Source organism: Schistocerca serialis, chromosome 8 (assembly GCF_023864345.2).
Source record: "Schistocerca serialis cubense isolate TAMUIC-IGC-003099 chromosome 8, iqSchSeri2.2, whole genome shotgun sequence".
NCBI classification, from domain to species: Eukaryota; Metazoa; Arthropoda; class Insecta; order Orthoptera; family Acrididae; genus Schistocerca; species Schistocerca serialis.
In genome coordinates, this window is record NC_064645.1 from 297,882,641 (window position 1) to 297,904,232 (window position 21,592).

The window sequence follows — 21,592 nt, forward strand, 5'->3', positions numbered from 1 at the left end:
AACCTAATTTGATTCATAAGACACATTGTGATTCTGACGTAGAACTTTTTTGACACTCTAGAAATGACGCCACAAGTCATAAGAGTTAGTTAAAAGAAGCATTCTCAGCTGAAGTAGCGGCATTTGTGGTGCGAGTCGACGGCCATAGGAAGCGCACGCTTTAAAAGTTACAAATCTGGGTATTTGTCATGGTGGCACTGTATTGTTTTGTGAAATGGCAACACTGAAGCAGCGAGATATTTCAGGGCATTTCACTTCTGATGTTCTTTTTACGCTGAACAGTAATAAACAAATATTACTCAAAGTTTTGTTTGTTATTTATAAAGTTAAGATCACGTCAAACAAAAAATAGTCCAAGCTTTTGCAATCCTCGACAAGCAACGACTATAATACAAATACACCGTCCATCGGAAAAGTCCCTAGACTGATTTTATTCCTGGTGCACATGCGACGGCAGCGTAGCAATTACCGAGCGACTTGGCGTAGTGGTTAGCACGCTGGAGCCACAGTTGGGAGGACGACGGTTCAAACCCGCGTCCGGCCATCCTGATTTAGGTTTTCCGCGTTTTCCCTAAATCGCTTCAGACAAATGTCGCAATGGTTCCTTTGAAAGGGCACGGCTGAGTTCCTTCCCCATCCTTCCGTAATCCGATGGGTCCGAATACCTCGCTCTTTGGTTCCCTCCTCCAAATCAATCAACCAACGGTAGTAATTGAAGCGTCCACGGAAAAAAGGGGGTAAGTAAGGTATTCTTAATTTTTCAGGCAATAAAATTTCAACACCAAACCTTCTGTACCAAATGCAGTCTTTAGCCAGTCGTTTTGAAATTTACGTTTAGTGTAGCCTTACTTGATGAAAAATATTATTTTAAAGGCAAGAAAACATTTTATTAACTTTATAATTACACCCTGGATACGAAAAAGATACATTTACTGAAAAAAAAACCACAGAAGTTACACAAAAGCAAAGAATAAAGATATTGACAGCAGAGTCATGGAGCAGCACATAAACATAGACCTCAAGGAATTTTTTTCTTTTCTTTTAACACTTCCTCCAAAAGAAAAAAAATCATGAAATTATTGCTTTGTCTCTTGCATGCCAATTTCTGAACATAGAAAATTTAATCGAACTCGTTCAAGGGGTTTCGTCAAAATATCTGCCAACTGGTTATGTCCGTCAATGTGTTCCAAGAAAATCTCACCATTCAGATATCTTCCACGAACATAGAAATGTCGGACCTTTATATGTTTAGAACGTCGATGATATTCTGGATTTTTTGCTAACTTCAATGCACTAGCATTGTCAGTGTAAAGAACTGGAGGCTGCCCCGACATTTCCACTAATTCTGATAGCAGACGACGTAACCAAACTAACTCTTTCGCTCCTTCACTAGCTGCAATTATTTCCGCCTCGGTGGCCACTACTTTCTGCAACTGACTTGTCCATGACGCTGCACCACCTGAGTACTTTGCAAGAATTCCAGTTGTTGAGCGCCTTGTCTGGTTATCACCTGCGAAATCTGCATCAGCGTAAATCTTTAACTCTTCTTTTTTATTATATAAAATTCCAAAATATAAGGTCCCTTTCAAATACCAGAAAATGCGCTTTACTCTATTCCAGTCTTCCGTGGTTGGTTTCTCCATAGCTCGAGCAGATTTATTGGCTGCAAAAGTGATGTCTGGACGAGTTACTGTTGAAAGGTACATGAGACAACCAATTGCTTAACGGTAGGGTACAGATGATGAAACTTCTTCGTTTTGATTATTGTCCTCACGTCCAATAGGTATTGAGACTGTGTTGCATTCTGCCATTCGAAATCTTTGCAGAATTTCTTCTGTGTATTTCTTCATGTTTTGCTAATTCATCGTTCAGGTCCACAAATAACTTTCGCAGGTTGGCCACATGTGCACTAATATCTTCCGTTTCATCACGTTTAACACGGAAAAATGTTTCAATCAACATATTCAAACGCTGAGTACTGCTACGTTCAAATCGGGCGCGTAATTTGTCCCAGATTTCTTTAGCATTCTTGCACGTTAAGACGAGTTCTGCAACAGGTTTACTTAGCGCACTTGCTATAAGACTTGCTGCCTTTGCGTCGTCCTTGTGCCATTCCACATACGCTTCTTTTTGGGTACTTGTCGCATCTTGCGGCAACTCTACACGTTCACGCGTACCGTTAATAATGTCTTCTAGTCCATGTGAACGCAGCACCATAGAAATATGCCATTTCCATTTGGCCCAGTCCTCAGGTCCTTCAAGCTTATCAAATCTGACCTTTTAATCGCCGCTAGCAATCATGTTTCTTTACAGACATAGGCTCATTTCAAATATTGTTTTAATTAAACTATGTTGTTTGCCTTTATACGTGTACTGGGCCCATAACCTGATAAAAATTTTATTTTAAAGTCAAGAAGACATTTTATTAACTTTATAATTACACCCTGGATACGAAAAAACACATTTACTGAAAAAAACCCACAGAAGTTACACAAAAGCAAAGAATAAAGATATTGACAGCAGAGTCATGGAGCAGCACATAAACATAGACCTCAAGGAATTTTTTTCTTTTCTTTTAATATTACTTATAGTCGTTAGATAACCTCTACAAGGTTCTTGTTTACGGTAGCGTTCTCGCTTCCCGCGCCCGGGTTCGATTCCCGGCGGGGTCAGGGATTTTCTCTGCCTCGTGATGACTGAGTGTTGTGTGATGTCCTTAGGTTAGTTAGGTTTAAGTAGTTCTAAGTTCTAGGGGACTGATGACCATAGCTGTTAAGTCCCATAGTGCTCAGAGCCATTTGAACCATTTTGTAGGTTCTTGTTTAAACGTACTGTAACAACCTAAAGAAAATATTATATCGAATAACTTCAATTTTTTGTTGGGAAAAAGGGGGTAAGCCATTATAAAAGGGGGAATGTCAGTAAATCTAGCTAATTCGTTAACTTTGTTAAACCTAGTACAATTAGAACTAGCTACTAGTATTATTTAATATCTCATTAAAAATGTAACAAATGAATGTGCAAAAATTTATTAGTTACCAAAAAGACATAAAAGTCATGTTGTTGTTGTTGTTGTTGTGGTCTTCAGTCCTGAGACTGGTTTGATGCAGCTCTCCATGCTACTCTATCCTGTGCAAGCTTCTTCATCTCCCAGTACCTACTGCAACCTACATCCTTCTGAATCTGCTTAGTGTATTGATCTCTTGGTCTCCCTCTACGATTTTTACCCTCCACGCTGCCCTCCAACGCTAAATTTGCGATCCCTTGATGCCTCAAAACATGTCCTACCAACCGATCCCTTCTTCTAGTCAAGTTGTGCCACAAACTTCTCTTCTCCCCAATCCTATTCAATACCTCCTCATTAGTTACGTGATCTACCCACCTTAATCTTCAGCATTCTTCTGTAGCACCACATTTCGAAGGCTTCTATTCTCTTATTGTCCAAACTGGTTATCGTCCATGTTTCACTTCCATACATGGCTACACTCCATACAAATACATAAAAGTCATAAGTTAGAAGTTAGAAAATTATAGACTAGAATTAATTCTTTATAAACAGAACAAAACTTCGTAGGCCGAACAGTTTCTTTGTAAACAATGTTCATTCATTGTTTATTCATTTCCGCACTGGGACTGCTTCTTAGCACTTGTACTTATTGGTTTTGGAAAAAGTTTCATCTTGATGACACAGTTTCTTGTTATGCTTTTGTCCTTTTTCCAGTTTTGGAAGCTGGGAGAAAAGCTGCCTACCTTCTTCTCCGCAAAACATCTTTAACTGTTGTAGATCTACATACTTGTCATGGATAAAAGGTTGTGTACCTACAACAAAAACACGTTTTTGTAGGTTTTTTAAAAAGTAAATGCAGGTGTAGTTGTTTACAAAATTTAAAATAAAAACTGTTTTAAGTAAATAATGCAATAAAAAATGATGATAGAAATAAGGATGAAACAAAAAACACTCACCCTTATATGCACAGTCAGGTAGAAAGAACTCTCCTTGAGGCTGATGTTGTTCTGTTGGAACCGTAAGTGGCTTGTTGATAACATGGCGATCCCAATGGCCATGGAATGTACTTCTGTAGTCCAACAGGTATGGGAAGGGGAGGCTGGCAAAACTTATAGGTGACAGGATAGGTGGGGGTGGTGGGATCACTCATGGGAAAATTCCGGTAGTTGTGGGTGTTAGAGCTGTACCTTTTTTAGATTGAAGTCAGCTGATAGGTATTCCTGCTTAAGGGAAGTCTCTCTAACAAAGAAACCACTTTTTACAAAGCTTGGGTATCCGATTAATGAGGGAATTAGTATATTTCATCAAAATATACAAGGTATTAGAGATAAAGTTAGTGAACTGCTTATAGATGTTGACTCTGAAATTATTGGTATATCTGAACACTTCTTAAATAAGGAGATAATTCAGAGGCTTCCTTTACCAGGATACAGGTTGGCTGGCAGCTTTTCTAGGAGCTCTTTGCGGTGTGGTGATGTTTCAAAGTACTGCACTGAAAAGGTGTTTGAATGTTGTGCAGGTGTGGTTAAATTTAGTGGAGCTAAACTTCTTACTGTTGTTATTTATAGATCTCCAGACTCCGATTTCACAACATTTTTGCTAAAGCTAGAGGAGGTTCTTGGTTCACTTTATAGGAAATACAAAAAATTAGTTATATGTGGTGACTTCAATATTAATTGTATAAGTGATTGTGCAAGGAAAAGGATGCTGGTAGACCTCCTTAATTCATATAATCTTATGCAAACCGTATTCTTTCCAACGAGAGTGCAAGGGAACAGTAGAACAACCATAGACAATATTTTTGTTCATTCGTCATTATTAGAAGGGCATTCTGTTAGCAAAAAGGTGAATGGCCTTTCAGATCATGATGCACAAATTTTAAGTCTAATAGATTTTTGTGCTGCAACACATGTTAAATATAGTTACCAACTTTTTAGGAAAGCTGATCCAGTTGCTGTACAGACTTTTGTAAATCTTATCAAGGAACAAGAGTGGCAAGATGTTTATAGTGCTGTTACAGTAGACGATAAATATAACGCTTTCCTCAAGACTTTTCTCGTGCTCTTTGAAAGTTACTTTCCGTTAGAACGTTCAAAACAGGGTACTAGCACAAACAGGCAGCCTGGGTGGCTGACTAAAGGGATAAGAATATCTTGTAGAACAAAGTGGCAATTATATCAAAACGTTAGAAACAGTCAAAATCTAAATGCAGCAGCCCATTACAAACAGTATTGTAAGGTGCTTAAAAAGTTATTAGGAAGGCAAAAAAGTATGTGGTATGCAGATAGAATAGCTAAGTCTCAGGATAAAATTAAAACCATATGGTCAATCGTAAAGGAAGTGGCTGGTCTGCAGAGACAGGTCGAGAATATAGAATCAGTGCGTAGTGGGGATGTCCGTGTTACTGATAAGTCGCAAATATGTACAGTACTTAATAATCACTTTCTGAATATAGCAGGTGAACTAAATAGAAACCTAGTCCCAACAGGGAATCATATAGCGCTCTTAGAAAAAAGTGTTCCGAGACTGTTACCTGAAATGCTCCTCCATGATACTGACAAGAGGGAGATTTAGTTAATAATTAAATCACTAAAGACCAAGAACTCTCATGGATATGACGGGGTATCTAGCAGAATACTGAAGTATTGTTCCACGTATGTTAGCTCAGTACTTAGCTATATCTGTAACTTTTCCTTTAGGAGTGGTCGGTTTCCTGACCGATTAAAGTACTCGGTAGTGAAGCCACTTTATAAAAAGGGAGACAGGGATAATGTTGACAATTATAGACCTATTTCTATGCCATCGGTGTTTGCTAAAGTTATCGAGAGGGTTGTATATACAAGGTTACTGCAGCATTTAAATTCACATAATTTGCTGTCAAATGTACAGTTTGGTTTTAGAAATGGCGTAACAACTGAAAATGCTATAGTCTCTTTTCTCTGTGAGGTTTTGGACGGATTAAATAAAAGGTTGCGAACGTTAGGTGTTTTCTTTGATTTAACGAAGGCTTTTGACTGTGTTGACCACAAAATATTACTGCAGAAGTTGGAACATTATGGAGTAAGGGGAGTAGCTTACAATTGGTTCGCCTCCTACTTTAAGAACAGAAAGCAGAAGGTAATCCTCCGCAATATTGAGAGTGGTAATGATGTTCAGTCCCAATGGGGCACTGTTAAATGGGGCATTCACCAAGGGTCGGTGCTGGGGCCACTGCTGTTTCTTATTTATGTAAATGATATGCCTTCTGGTACTACAGGTGATTCAAAAATATTTCTGTTTGCTTATGACACCACCTTGGTAGTGAAGGATCTTGTGTGTAATATTGAAATATTATCAAATAATGTAGTTCATGATATAAGTTCGTGGCTTGTGGAAAATAATTTGATGCTAAATCACAGTAAGACTCAGTTTTTACAGTTTCTAACCCACAATTCAACAAGAACTGACATTTTAATCAGACAGAATCGGCATGTTATAAGCGAGACGGAGCAGTTCAAGTTCCTAGGCGTACAGATAGATAGTAAACTGTTGTGGAAAGCCCATGTTCAGGATCTTGTTCAGAAACTAAATGCCGCTTTATTTACCATTAGAACAGTATCTGAAATAAGTGACATTTCAACACGAAAAGTCGTATACTTCGCATATTTTCATATGCTTATGTCATATGGTATTATTTTTTGGGGTAATTCTTCTGATTCAAAAAGGGTATTTTTGGCTCAAAAACGGGCTGTTCGAGCTATGTATGGTGTAAGTTCGAAAACCTCTTGTCGACCCCTATTCAATAGTCTGGGAATTTTGACATTGCCCTCACAGTATATATTTTCTTTAATGTCGTTTGTTGTTAGCAATATTAGCTTATTCCCAAGAGTTAGCAGCTTTCACTCAGTTAATACTAGGCAGAAATCAAATCTGCATGTGGAATGCACTTCCTTGACTCTTGTGCAGAAAGGAGTGTAGTATTCTGCTGCATCCATTTTCAATAAGCTACCACAAGAACTCAAAAATCTTAGCAGTAGCCCAAACACTTTTAAGTCTAAACTGAAGAGTTTCCTCATGGCTCACTCCTTCTATTCTGTCGAGGAGCTCCTGGAAGAGCTAAAAAATTAAGCAAATTCCAGTGTTACATTCTTGATTTTCTTTATTTAAACTAACGACTTGTCGCCTCAATATGTTTCTTATATTTCATTTTATCTGTTTCTACAAAATCGTGTTATAATTTCATGTATTGACTCGTTCCATGACCATGGAGACTTCTCCTAAATGTGGTCCCACAGAACAATAAAAAAAAAAAAAAAAAAAAAAAAGAATCGGGGGTGCTCTTTTGCAGCCACTAATTCTCTAATTGGTCTAGAAGGAAATGGGCATTTCTTGAAATATAACCGATCGAGGTGTGTAGACCAACCTCTTACAAACTCCCTGTCTACTTCGACAACATGAAAGAGGTGAGGGTTTTGCTCTTGCACTATTTCCTCTATCCAGTCTTTCGGCATTTCAACCTCCCCCCCCCCCCCCCCCCTCCTTTTTTTATACTGGCCATGTTACGATCACGTTCGAGATACTAGTGGCCACGGATTGGAGAAGTCATTTTCACGTACTCAAGTTTCTTGACGTGATGAACTATGTAATGCAGCAGGCGGAAAATAGTCCAATACTTGTTCTGCCCCCCGCAAGAGTCTGGAAATGCATCTAATTTTCTAACAGAGGGATCAAAAATTGTCTTCACAAAATAAAACAAAGAGACGTCTTTGGACCCTTTGTAGGCTACTGTTTCGTCATACACGAAGAAATATGATTCATCGGTTGACAATATATGAATATTAAACATTCACAACCTTAATTGTCTCTTGTAGTGCTCGTCGTTAGTTGTGATGTTAGGGATAGGTAAGTTCTTCTGGAAATCCATAGTAATACTTTCACATTCTTTTGATGCTCTCCTATTTGCTTTGGAACTTCTTTTACCAATATAAAACATGTCAGATTTTAATAAATGAAGTTTTTTCACCGTTGACAGTTGATTGCTTTTTCTATCTTTATTTTCCTGCACTCGCCCTTTCCGAGCTATTTTCCGAATATGATTTTGAAGCACGTTCAACATCTCGAACTTCGGCAGCATGCCTATCATAGTAACTACAAATGTCCATTATAGGGTACCCGAAACAGACTCGTGGTCTAGGGGTAGCGTCTTTGATTCATAATCAAAACGTGTTCGATCCCCGCCACTGCCTAAATTTTGATAAATAATCAGCATTGGCGGCCGAAGACTTCCGGCATAAGAAGTCAGCCTCATTCTGCCAACGGCCTTGTCAAAGAGGGCGGAGGAGCGGATAGAGGTTCAGGGCACTCTCTTGTCCTAGGGGTGGGAAATTGCCCCTAAAGGCGGAAGAATCAGCAATGATCAACGACATGAGGATGCAGAAGGCAATGGAAACCACTGCATTAATGACACGTAACGTGTATCCACAGGACATGTGGCCTGTAATTGAAGAAGTGTCATGATGATCTCTCCATTGGCAAAAGATTCCGGAATAGTCAAATGGTTCAAATGGCTCTGAGCACTATGGGACTCAACTGCTGAGGTCATTAGTCCCCTAGAACGTAGAACTAGTTAAACCTAACTAACCTAAGGACATCACAAACATCCATGCCCGAGGCAGGATTCGAACCTGCGACCGTAGCGGTCTTGCGGTTCCAGACTGCAGCGCCTTTAACCGCACGGCCACTTCGGCCGGCCCGGAATAGTCCCCCATTCGGGTCTCTGGGAGGGGACTGCCAAGGGGGAGGTTACCATGAGAAAAAGATTGAATAATCAACGAAAGGATAACGTTCTACGAGTCGGGGCGTGGAATGTCAGAAGCTTGAACGTGGTAGGGAAACTAGAAAATCTCGAAAGGGAAATGCAAAGGCTCAATATAGATATAGTAGGGGTCAGTGAAGTGAAGTGGAAGGAAGACAAGGATTTCTGGTCAGAAGAGTATCGGGTAATATCAACAGCAGCAGAAAATGGTATAACAGGTGTAGGATTCGTTATGAATAGGAAGGTAGGGTAGAGGGTGTGTTACTGTGAACAGTTCAGTGACCGGGTTGTTCTAATCAGAATCGACAGCAGACCAACACCGACAACGATAGTTCAGGTATACATGCCGACGTCGCAAGCTGAAGATGAACAGATAGAGAAAGTGTATGAGGATATTGAAAGGGTAATGCAGTATGTAAAGGGGGACGAAAATCTAATAGTCATGGGCGACTGGAATGCAGTTGTAGGGGAAGGAGTAGAAGAAAAGGTTACAGGAGAATATGGGCTTGGGACAAGGAATGAAAGAGGAGAAAGACTAATTGAGTTCTGTAACAAGTTTCAGCTAGTAATAGCGAATACCCTGCTCAAGAATCACAAGAGGAGGAGGTATACTAGGAAAAGGCCGGGAGATACGGGAAGATTTCAATTAAATTACGTTATGGTCAGACAGAGATTCCGAAATCAGATACTGGATTGGAAGGCGTACCCAGGAGCAGATATAGACTCAGATCACAATATAGTAGTGATGAAGAGTAGGCTGAAGTTCAAGACATTAGTCAGGAAGAATCAATACGCAAAGAAGTGGGATACGGAAGTACTAAGGAATGACGAGATACGTTTGAAGTTCTCTAACGCTATGGATACAGCAATAAGGAATAGCGCAGTAGGCAGTACAGTTGAAGAGGAATGGACATCTCTAAAAAGGGCCATCACAGAAGTTGGGAAGGAAAACATAGGTACAAAGAAGGTAGCTACGAAGAAACCATGGGTAACAGAAGAAATACTTCAGTTGATTGATGAAAGGAGGAAGTACAAACATGTTCCGGGAAAATCAGGAATACAGAAATACAAGTCGCTGAGGAATGAAATAAATAGGAAGTGCAGGGAAGCTAAGACGAAATGGCTGCAGGAAAAATGTGAAGACATCGAAAAAGATACGATTGTCGGAAGGACAGACTCAGCATGCAGGAAAGTCAAAACAACCTTTGGTGACATTAAAAGCAACGGTGGTAACATTAAGAGTGCAACGGGAATTCCACTGTTAAATGCAGAGGAGAGAGCAGATAGGTGGAAGGAATACACTGAAAGCCTCTACGAGGGTGAAGATTTGTCTGATGTGATAGAAGAAGAAACAGGAGATAGGGGATCCAGTATTAGAATCAGAATTTAAAAGAGCTTTGGAGGACTTACGGTCTAATAGGGCAGAAGGGATAGATAACATTATATCAGAATTTCTAAAATCATTGGGGGAAGTGGCAACAAAACGACTATTCACGTTGGTGTGTAGAATATATGAGTCTGGCGACATACCATCTGACTTTCAGAAAAGCATCATCCACACAATTCCGAAGACGGCAAGAGCTGACAAGTGCGAGAATTATCGCACAGTCAGGTTAACAGCGCATGCATCGAAGCTGCTTACAAGAATAATATACAGAAGAATGGAAAAGAAAATTGAGAATGCGCTAGGTGACGATCAGTTTGGCCTTAGGAAAAGTAAAGGGACGAGAGAGGCAATTCTGACGTTACGGCTAATAAGCTAATAATGGAAGCAAGGCTAAATAAAAATCAAGACACTTTCATAGGATTTGTCGACCTGGAAAAAGCGTTCGACGATATAAAATGGTCCAAGCTGTTCGAGATTCTGAAAAAAGTAGGGGTAAGCTATAGGGAGAGACGCGTCATATACAATATGTACAACAACCAAGAGGGAATAATAAGAGTGGACGATCAAGAACGAAGTGCTCGTATTAAGAAGGCTGTAAGACAAGGCTGTAGCCTTTCTCCCCTACTCTTCAATCTGTACATCGAGGAAGCAATGATGGAAGTAAAAGAAAGGTTCAGGAGTGGAATTAAAATACAAGGTGAAAGGATATCAATGATACGATTCGCTGATGACATTGCTATCCTGAGTGGAAGTGAATAAGAATTAAATGATCTGTTGAACGGAATGAAGTTTAATGTATGGTTTGAGAGTAAATCGGAGAAAGACGAAGGTAATGAGAAGTAGTAGAAATGAGAACAGCGAGAAACTTAATATCAGGATTGATGGTCACGAAGTCAATGAAGTTAAAGAATTCTGCTACCTAGGCAGTAAAATAACCAATGACGGACGGAGCAAGGAGGACATCAAAAGCAGACTCGCTATGGCAAAAAAGGCATTTCTGGCCAAGAGAAGTCTACTAATATCAAATACGGGCCTTAGTTTGAGGAAGAAATTTCTGAGGATGTACGTCTGGAGTACAGCATTGTATGGTAGTGAAACATGGACTGTGGGAAAACCGGAACAGAAGAGAATCGAAGCATTTGAGATGTGGTGCTATAGACGACTGTTGGAAATTAGGTGGACTGATAAGGTAAGGAATGAGGAGGTTCTACGCAGAATCAGAGAGGAAAGGAATATGTGGATAACACTGATAAGGAGAAGGGACAGGATGATAGGACAGCTACTAAGACATGAGGGAATGACTTCCATGGTACTAGAGGGAGCTGTAGAGGGCAAAAACTGTAGAGGAAGACAGAGATTGGAATACGTCAAGCAAATAATTGTGGACGTAGGTTGCAAGTGCTACTCTGAGATGAAGAGGTTAGCACAGGAAAGGAATTCGTGGCGGGCCGAATCAAACCAGTCAGTAGACTGATGACAAAAAAAAATGGGTACCCGAAACCGACGTTAAATTCTTTATTGAGAGCAAGTCTATATTGTTCATACGACAAAAATGGAGTAGGGTATGATTTCTTAAATAATTCGTACATCTTACTGATATTTATATATGGTGGGAGATACACTTTCTTAAAGGGTTTCAATCTGTAATGGCTTCGTTCACCATCCTTAGGACTCACACTTTTTTCAGATAACGCTGTATTACTTCTATTTTTTTAGATATTCCATGGAAAGATGTAAAGGCTTTAGAACAAACATTTACTTAAGTGACAGAATTCTCCCTCTTCACTCTTACTTGACATGAATAACTGTTGTCACGAAATTTACCTTCATTTTCTGGTTGCCTAGGTCTCCTTTACGATATACTATTGAAATTAATTAAGCCTGCCAAGTAAGCATTCTGCTCATTGACAGTCATTTTGTTATAATTAGATATAATACACCAAGTTCGGCGTCAGTGGTACTCTGAAAACATTTCAATCTGGAAGATTTACAACTTTGAGAATGCTTAGAAAAACGGTAACAGAAATTCGCTGAGCTAAATACAAGTAGGCACGATTCCAAAATTTTGGTCATGGATAATTATTTGAGTATGTGGTAATTCAAACTATTTAATGAACTCAGTACCATTTCTGAATCGTCTCTGTAATATTTTGAAACGAGCGAATGAAAACTTACTGTAGCAGCAGAAACATCGTGCTGCGTCGTACTGGAATCTAGACTCGCCTTTCACGAACAGTGCTCTCTCCAGTTGAGTTATTCAGACTCGATACACGATTGCCTCTCCTCACCCCCAACTGCTCTGTCCAGCGCTCATCACAGCTTCAATTCTACGTTCTCCCCACCCTTCTTTCCAAACTTCACAGAAGCTTCCCTGCTTACTTTTCTGGACTCTTACTGCTGGCAGAAAGGATATCTGTGGTACTCAGTCAGTGCCAGAACGGTCACACTAGACCAGTTGCGGGTTGCCTATCTAACGGTTATCAAGGTAAACAAAAATTAGATTTTCGGTATTTCACGTAATTATTAACCAAATTTATAAATATAAAATGCTGTTATGATCTACCCATTAAGAGGTAGACATTCCACTCACATTGATGTGACCACCATCTGCAATCGACGTCAACATGCAATAACCACCCACAGATGGCAGGTGGCAACACTAGTAGGGGAGGGCATACAAGGTGAGTCGAGGGACGCGGAAAACAGTGCAGTCGTCTACATCTACATCTATCTGCATCTACATTTATTCTCCGCAAGCCACCCAACGGTGTGTGGCGGAGGGCACTTTACGTGCCACTATCATTACCTCCCTTTCCTGTTCCAGTCGTGTATGGTTCGCGGGAAGAACGACTGCCGGAAAGCCTCCGTGCGCGCTCGAATCTCTCTAGTTTTACATTCGTGGTCTCCTCGGGAGGTATAAGTAGGGGGAAGCAATATATTCGATACCTCATCCAGAAACGCACCCTCTCGAAACCTGGCGAGCAAGCTACACCGCGATGCAGAGCGCCTCTCTTGCAGAGTCTGCCACTTGAGTTTGCTAAACATCTCCGTAACGCTATCACGCTTACCAAATAACCCTGTGACGAAACGCGCCGCTCTTCTTTGGATCTTCTCTACCTTCTCCGTCAAACCGATCTGGTACGGATCCCACACTGATGAGCAATACTCAAGTATAGGTCGAACGAGAGTTTTGTAAGCCACCTCCTTTGTTGATGGACTACATTTTCTAAGGACTCTCCCAATGAATCTCAACCTGACACACGCCTTACCAACAATTAATTTTATATGATCATTCCACTTCAAATCGTTCCGTACGCATACTCCCAGATATTTTACAGAAGTAACTGCTACCAGTGTTTGTTCTGCTATCATATAATCATAGAGTAAAGGATCCTTCTTTCTATGTATTCGCAATACATTACATTTGTCTATGTTAAGGGTCAGTTGGCACTCCTTGCACCAAGTGCCTATCCGCTGCAGATCTTCCTGCATTTCTCTGCAATTTTATAATGCTACAACTTCTCTGTACACTACAGCATCATCCGCGAAAAGCGGCATGGAACTCCCAGCACTCTCTACTAGGTCATTTATATACATATTGCGAAATGCAACGGTCCCATAACACTCCCCTGTGGCACGCCAGAGGTTACTTTAACGTCTATAGACGTCTCTCCAGTCTCTCCATTGAGAACAACGTGCTGTGTTCTGTTTGCTAAAACCTGTTGAATCCAGCCACACAGCTGGTCTGATATTCCGTAGGCTCTTACTTTGTTTATTATCGCCGTAATGCGGAAACGGAGCGATTTATGAGACGCCCAAAAGAGCGTGATCATTTGCTTTTGCGCTTGGCGTGGAAACATTTTCGCAGCAGTGAAGTTTCTAAACTGCTCACATGCCGCCTTGGTTAAAGCATACCGTGCATGGCAAAATTGCACTATCCAAAACAGGCGCCAAGGCAACTGCGATGCACCATGGGCCATGGATGACAGGACTGAACAAAGGCTGCGGTGTTGTGTACAGGCGAACAGACGTGCGCTATTTAACAACTGACCTCCCATATGAATCAAGTGGCTACCAACAACGTCTCCTTAACAACTGTTCAGCGAATGTTGGTCGTATGGGACTCTGCAGCAGGTGCGTGGTTTATGCACCCATACTGACTGCTGTTCATTGGCAATGAAGACTGGAATTGGCACGTTGATTCCGCAACTGGACGCCCACTGATTGACGATAGGCGGCTTTATAAAAAAAAAATGGCTCTGAGCATTAGTCTCCTAGAACTTAGAACTACTTAAACCTAACTAACCTAAGGACATCACACACATTCATGTCCGAGGCAGGATTCGAACCTGCGACCGTAGTGGTCTCGCGGTTCCAGACTGCAGCGCCTAGAACCGCACGGCCACTTCGGCCGGCAGGCTTTATCAGATGAATCACGTTTTATGCCCCATCAGACATGACTGTTGGCGTGTATGGCGTGAAACGTCTGAAATCCAACATAAAAGCTGTAGGAAGGAGTGTTATGGTTTGGGGAATGCTTTCGTGACAGTCTCTGGGTGATCGCGGCATTCTGGAAGGCACAATACATCAACACAAGTACGCATCTCTCCTCGGGGACTACGTCCACCACTACATGCAGTGTGGTTTTCCTCCACTTCATGGCATCTACCAGCAAGACGGAGCTTGCAGTATGTTTGCGTGCTTCGAAGAGCTGCACGATGAGTGTACCATTTTTTCTGGCCACCAAACTCCTCAGATTTGAGCCCAATCGAGAATCTGTGGGACCACCTCGATCGGGCTGTTCGTGCCATGGATTCTCAAACGAGAAAACTAGCGCAGTTGGCTACGTCATTGGAGTCGATATGCCTCCACATCACTGTCGCTACCGTCTAGAGCTTCATTGACCCTCTTCCTGCGCGTCTCCCTGTGGTCCACGCTGAAAAAGGCTTTTAGCAGGTTGTCACATTAATAATGATCCTGTACAGACTAAAGCGACGAATGAAAATTTGTACCAAAAAATGGTTCAAATGGCTCTGAGCACTATGGGACTAAACATCTGAGGTCATCAGTCCCCTAGAACTTAGAACTACTTAAACCTAAGTAAGGACATCACACACATCCATGCCTGAGGCAGGATTCGAACCTGGGACCGTAGCAGTCGCGCGGTTCCGGACTGAAACGCCTAGAACCGCTCGGCCACTGCGGCCAGCAAAATTTGTACCAATGCCGGGATTCGAACACGGGTCTCCTGCTCACTAAGCAGATGCGCTGAATACTACACCGCCCTGGCACAATAGCCTTGCACAACTGCACGGATTACACAGCACGCCTCCCTTCTGAGTCCAAATTACAATTCAATCCTCAGTCCACTTGATACTCCTCCTAATCTCGAACAGCTCCGAACACGCTTTCCAACAGCACCAATTAAAATGGGGGAGTCTGCTTGAAACCCAGGCGTAGGTGCTTTAATCAAATAGTTTCAGAGGTCATTTCAAGCCTCAAACATCTATGAAGTATATGTGTAGACTGAAGCAACCGAGCCGGCCGGAGTGGCCGTGCGGTTCTAGGCGCTGCAGTCTGGAACCGAGCGAACGCTACGGTCGCAGGTTCAAACCCTGCCTCGGGCATGGATGTGTGTGATGTCCTTAGGTTAGTTAGGTTTAATTAGTTCTACGTTCTAGACGACTGATGACCTCAGAAGTTAAGTTGCATAGTGCTCAGAGCCATTTGAACCATTTTTGAAGCAACCGAGTTGGTCAATATACAACCGCGAGCTCTATGTGACTTACTCATGAATCGAAAAATTTAGGCGCATGCTCAAAGTAGAGATTTTACGCTTGTCACAGACCATAAGCCACTTGTGTTCTCCTTGCATCAGAAGCCAGACTAGGCATCACTGCTCTAGGTACGCCAAATGGACTTACGTGCACAACTTAATACAGATGTAGATTGACGGTGAGCAGATGCACTATATCTCATTGACGCCATTGCAGATGACCTTTACTTCGGAGCACTTGCGTTGCCAGGAAGGAGATAGCGAGCTGGAGACATGTCCTGAAAACATCGTCAGGCTTACACCTTAGATGCATCCAAATACCAAGTTCCAACATAGTGCTGTACCGTGACTTATCAGTACCTCAAGCGCGACGTTGGTTAGCACCAATTTTAGGAAACAAACAGCCTCTCTCGTCCCTGAGTGAGGGCTACTCTAGAAGAAGCCATTTCTTACTGAAGAACATAATGGGCTTCGGATCGGAAGATCTTGCTTATACAACGATTCTCTAGTCTGCCAATTTATTGAAAAATACAGAAAATATGGACATTCCACATACATAGACTTTATTGACTATGAGAAAGCTTTTGATAAAGTTAATGGAGTTAAATTATGGGACGTTTTAGAAAAGAATACTTCCAGAATATAATAGGTGCAATTTAGAGTATGTACAGAGTGTCTCACGAAAGACGCCAGGCAGGGGTCCGCGGGTGGCGCAGCGAGACCTCCGGCCGCCGGCGCGCCCTGCTCTCGGACACTAATCTACCGTAGTAGGCTGCAACCTCTCCCTGAGTTACGCATGAACAACGTTGCAATGTGGCTAACTTAAGCTTAACTTGGATAACAGTAGGTGCTCAGAGTGATGTCCCTCTGTGATAAGAGCAGCCTGACATCTCCTGAACACATTAGCAAACACTCGACGAATATCCGTTTCCGAAATCTGGGAGCTGACTAGCCGAACACTGTCTTCCAACCCCTCGAGCGTGTGGGGATTGACTGCATACACCTTGTCTTTTAACAGCCCCCAAAGATAAAATCACACGGATTTAGCTCTGGAGAACGTGGAATATTGCTGTCATAGATGCATCAGCGATGTGTGGTCTTGCATTTTTCTGCCTGAAATAACCGTTCATCTTCTCTTTAGGTGTTAGTTCTCGAGAAAAAGGATGCAGTATATTGTTTGCATACCTGTCACAACGTATTCTTTCGTGGAAAAGGATAAGTCCAACAACTCTTGTTGCACTAACTGCACACAACACTCCTGTTTTCACATCATGCAGAGATTCATGATGTAATTCATGAGGATTTTCGGAGCTCCAGCGTCGCTTGCTCTGGGAATGTACGTACCCTGACAAATGCAGCCATGCCGCATCAGAAAAAAAGCATCTCAGGAACAAATTTCATATCATGCGCAGGCTGTAACAGCCACTTTCAATATCGACGTCGAGCGACAGTACGTGAGTTCCTCGATTGATATGCTACCTTTATATTGTTTGGGTTCAATTTCACTTTGTGCACAACTCTGTGAGCAGATGCTCTTGACATACCAGTCTGAAGAGCCAAATAGCGCAGAGATTATCTCGGACTTCTTTCCAAGGCATCTCCTATCTCGTGTAATTTATTTTCCGTTAAAACACTTGGTTCCGTAGATCTTGGTTTGTGTAACATACACTACTGGTCATTAACATTGCTACACCAAGAAGAAATGCAGATGATAAAGGGGTAATATTATACTAGAACTGACATGTGATTACATTTTCACGCAATTTGCGTGCATAGATCCTGAGAAATCAGTACTCGGAACAACCACCTCTGCCCGTGATAACGGCCTTGATACGCCTGGGCATTTAGCCAAACAGAGCTTAGATGGCGTGTACAGGTACAGCTGCCCATGCAGCTTCAACACGATACCACAGTTCATCAAGAGTAGTGACTGGCGTATTGTGACGAGCCAGTTGCTCGGCCACCATTGACCAAACGTTTTCAATTGGTGAGAGATCTGGAGAATTTGCTGGCCAGGGCAGCAGTCGAACATTTTCTGTATTCAGAAAGGTCCGTACAGGACCTACAACATGTGGTCGTGCATTATCCTGCTGAAATGTAGGGTTTCGCAGGGATGGAATGAAGGGTAGAGCCACGGGTCGTAAAACATCTGAAATGTAACGTCCACTGTTCAAAGTGCTGTCAATGCGAACAAGAGGTGACCGAGACTACAACCAATGGCACCCCATACCATCACGCCGGGTGATACGCCAGTATGGCGATGACGAATACACGCTTCCAATGTGCGTTCACCGCGATGTCGCCAAACACAGATGCGACCAATATGATGCTGTAAACAGAACCTGGATTCATCCGAAAAAATGACGTTTTGCCATTCGTGCACCCAGGTTCGTCGTTGAATAGACCATCGCAGGCGCTCCTGTCTGTGATGCAGCGTCAAGGGTAACCGCAGCCGTGGTCTCCGAGCTGATAGTCCATGCTGCTGCAAACGTCGTCGAATTGTTCGTGCAGATGGTTGTTGTCTTGCAAACGTCCCCATCTGTTGACTCAAGGATCGAGACGTGTCTGCACGATCCATTACAGCCATGCGGATAAGATGCCTGTCATCTCGTCTGCTAGCGATACGAAGCCATTGGGATCCAGCACGGCGTTCCGTATTACCCTCCTAAAGCCACTGATTCCACATTCTGGTAACAGTCATTGGATCTCGACCAACGCGAGCAGCAATGTCGCGATACGATAAACCGCAATCGGGATAAGCTACAATCGGACCTTTATCGAAGTCGGAAACGTGATGGTAAGCATTTCTCCTCCTTACACGAGGTATCACAACAACGTTTCGCAGGCAACGCCGGTCAACTGCTGTTTGTGTATGAGAAATCGGTTGGAAACTTTCCTCATGTCAGCACGTTGTAGGTGTCGCCACCGTCGCCAATTTTGTGGGAATGCTCTGAAAAGCTAATCATTTGCATAGCACAGAAGCTACTTCCTGTTGGTTAAATTTCGCGCCTGTAGCACGTCATCTTCGTAGTGTAGCAATTTTAATGGCCAGTAGTGTAGATGCAGTCACTTGAAATTTCTTCACTAATCTGCGTATTGGGAGTCGTTGGGGACGTGCACACAGGAAATTTTCGTATGAATACAAGCTGATACTCTAAATACGATTCTGTTTTTGCGTAGTTCTACACAAGAAACACTTGTTTATCCTTCGTGTATACCATACCGAATAGAAACTCAACAGGAAACTCGAAACAAAACACCCGAAAAGTCAGACGCACAGTATAGGAGACACTCACCCGGTGTTTCTGTTTAAGGACCGGACCCAGCGACATACGGGTAGGGAAAGCCCCGGTTTCGGTGAAGTTGCAATAATGACATTTAGCAACAATATTTGAAGCGATTAAACTTGACAAATAAACTCAAAAGAAAACATCAGAACACCCAGTTGCACAGTTTACGGGCACGCGCTAAATACTGGCGTCCGAGAACTACGTGTAGCGACAACCGGCAGACGCATCGGCAATAGCCGGCAAACGCACCGCGCGGGCCTCGGGCACCTCCAGGGCGTCTTTCGTGAGACACCCTGTAATACACAACAAAATCAAAGTACAAAAAGGCAGTCCATTTGTGAGAAACATCGGTCAAGAAATGACACAAGGGTGTTCTTTATCACCCACATTATTTAATATGTACACAGTTCGCGTCATAAAGACACGAAAGAATGGAGTAGTTCACTATTATAAGCTTAATAATAAAGTTATAAATACACTCCTGTTTGCAGATGATCAAATAAACTTGGCGTACTCAGAACATACACTACTGGCCATAAAAATTGCTACACCAAGAAGAAATGCAGGTGATAAACGGGTATTCATTGGACAAATATATTGTACTAGAACTGACATGTGATTACATTTTCACGCAATTTGGGTGCATAGATCATGAGAAATCAGTACCCAGAACAACCACTTCTGACGTAATAACGGCCGTTGGGATCCAGCACGGAGTTCCGTATTACTCTGCTTAACCCACCGATTCCATATTCTGCTAACAGTCATTGGATCTCCGCCAACGTGAGCAGCAATGTCGCGATACGATAAACCGCAATCGCGATAGGCTACAATTCGACCTTTATCAAAGTCGGAAACGTGATGGTACGCATTTCTCCTCCTTCCACGAGGCATCACAACAACGTTTCACCAGGCAACGCCAGTCAACTGCTGTTTGTGTATGAGAAATCGGTTGGAAACTTTCCACATGTCAGGGCGTTGTAGGTGTCGCCTCCGGCGCCAAGCTTGTGGGAATGCTCTGAAAAGCTAATCATTTGCATATCACAGCATATTCTTCCTGTCGGTTAAATTTCGTGTCTGTAGCACGTCATCTTCGTGGTGTAGCAATTTTAATGGCCAGTAGTGTAAACCCCAGAGAGCAGCTTGGTCCTTAGACAAAGTATCAAATGGTTTTAATATGGCAATATGTAAAGATAAAACTAAGGTAATGGCATTCTATGGCAAGGAGCGTTTGAGAACAAAAATTATAATAGACGATAAACCGCGAGAATATACCTAGAATGTGAGGTCTCATGTACCATGCACAGTTATCAAGAATACAAACTGCTAAAATTCCAGCATTTGGTAGCTACAACAAATCGTACTCTCCTCAAAAAAAGAAAGTTAGAAAAGAAACAGTATTAAAATTCAGTACTGTGATGGCAGAACTAATTCTAATGTATGGGTCAGACACTTCAACTCTAACCGCCAGTTAAAGGAGGAGGATTGAGGCAGGTGAGATGAGACTGCTAAGACCTATTGCAGGTTTCAGAGTCTTAGATCGGGTAAAAAATGGTAAAATAAGGAATGAACTGGGTGTCAAAAGTATACTTCAGTAAATAAAGGAGTACAGAAATACATAGCATGAACATATTCAAAGGATATCAGAAATACGAAAACCTAAATTAACATACAAATATACATCTCAAAGAGATGTTGGGAATCCTAAGAAGAGATGAAAAGATCAACTGCATTCTACTTGAAATTGGAGCAGGCAAGGATACCTAAACCAAAACTAGGTATTTTTCAACACAATCTCTGTTCAATCCATCAGCCTTACGCCACCTTACTGGGAGGGCCTGTATGCCGGCATCGTATCGCTCTATTGGTTGTCATCCATGTACTGTTACTGAGAAGTGCACCCTTCATTGGGCCGTACAGATGGAAGTCGGATGGGGCGAGATCCGGGTTGTAGGGTGGATGAGAGAGAAGAGTCCATTGAAGTTTTATAAACTCCTCTAGGGTGCGAAGAATTACGCGAGGCATTGCGTTGTCACGGAAAGGAGAAATTTGTTTTCCTTTTTTCGCGACAAACAGTACACTTCATAGTTGATTGTTGCACCGTGAGGGAGGACATCAAATAGAATAGCTCCTCCAGAGTCCCAGAAGACCGTCCCCACGACTTTGCCGACTGAGGGTGCGGCTTTGGACTTTTTCTTCAGAGGAGAGATGGTTTGGTGCCCCTCGATGGATTACTGTTTCCGGTTCGAAGTGATAAATCTATGATTCAACGCCTGTGGCGATGTTCTAAAAAATTATCGCGGTCAGCCCCGTAACGCTCAAGCAGTTGTCCACAGAT

At 42.2% G+C, this 21,592-nt stretch overlaps 1 protein-coding gene across 1 annotated transcript in view; it reads left to right on the forward strand.

Moving 5' to 3' along the window:
* The first annotated feature begins 4,057 nt into the window (after positions 1-4,057).
* LOC126416974 (odorant receptor Or2-like) overlaps positions 4,058-21,592 on the forward strand; it is a 130,589-nt gene continuing 113,054 nt past the window's right edge. Inside the window, exon 1 of the mRNA XM_050084856.1 lies at positions 4,058-4,090. Coding sequence (XP_049940813.1) covers positions 4,058-4,090 — 33 coding nt within the window. The remainder of the gene's footprint in view (positions 4,091-21,592) is intronic.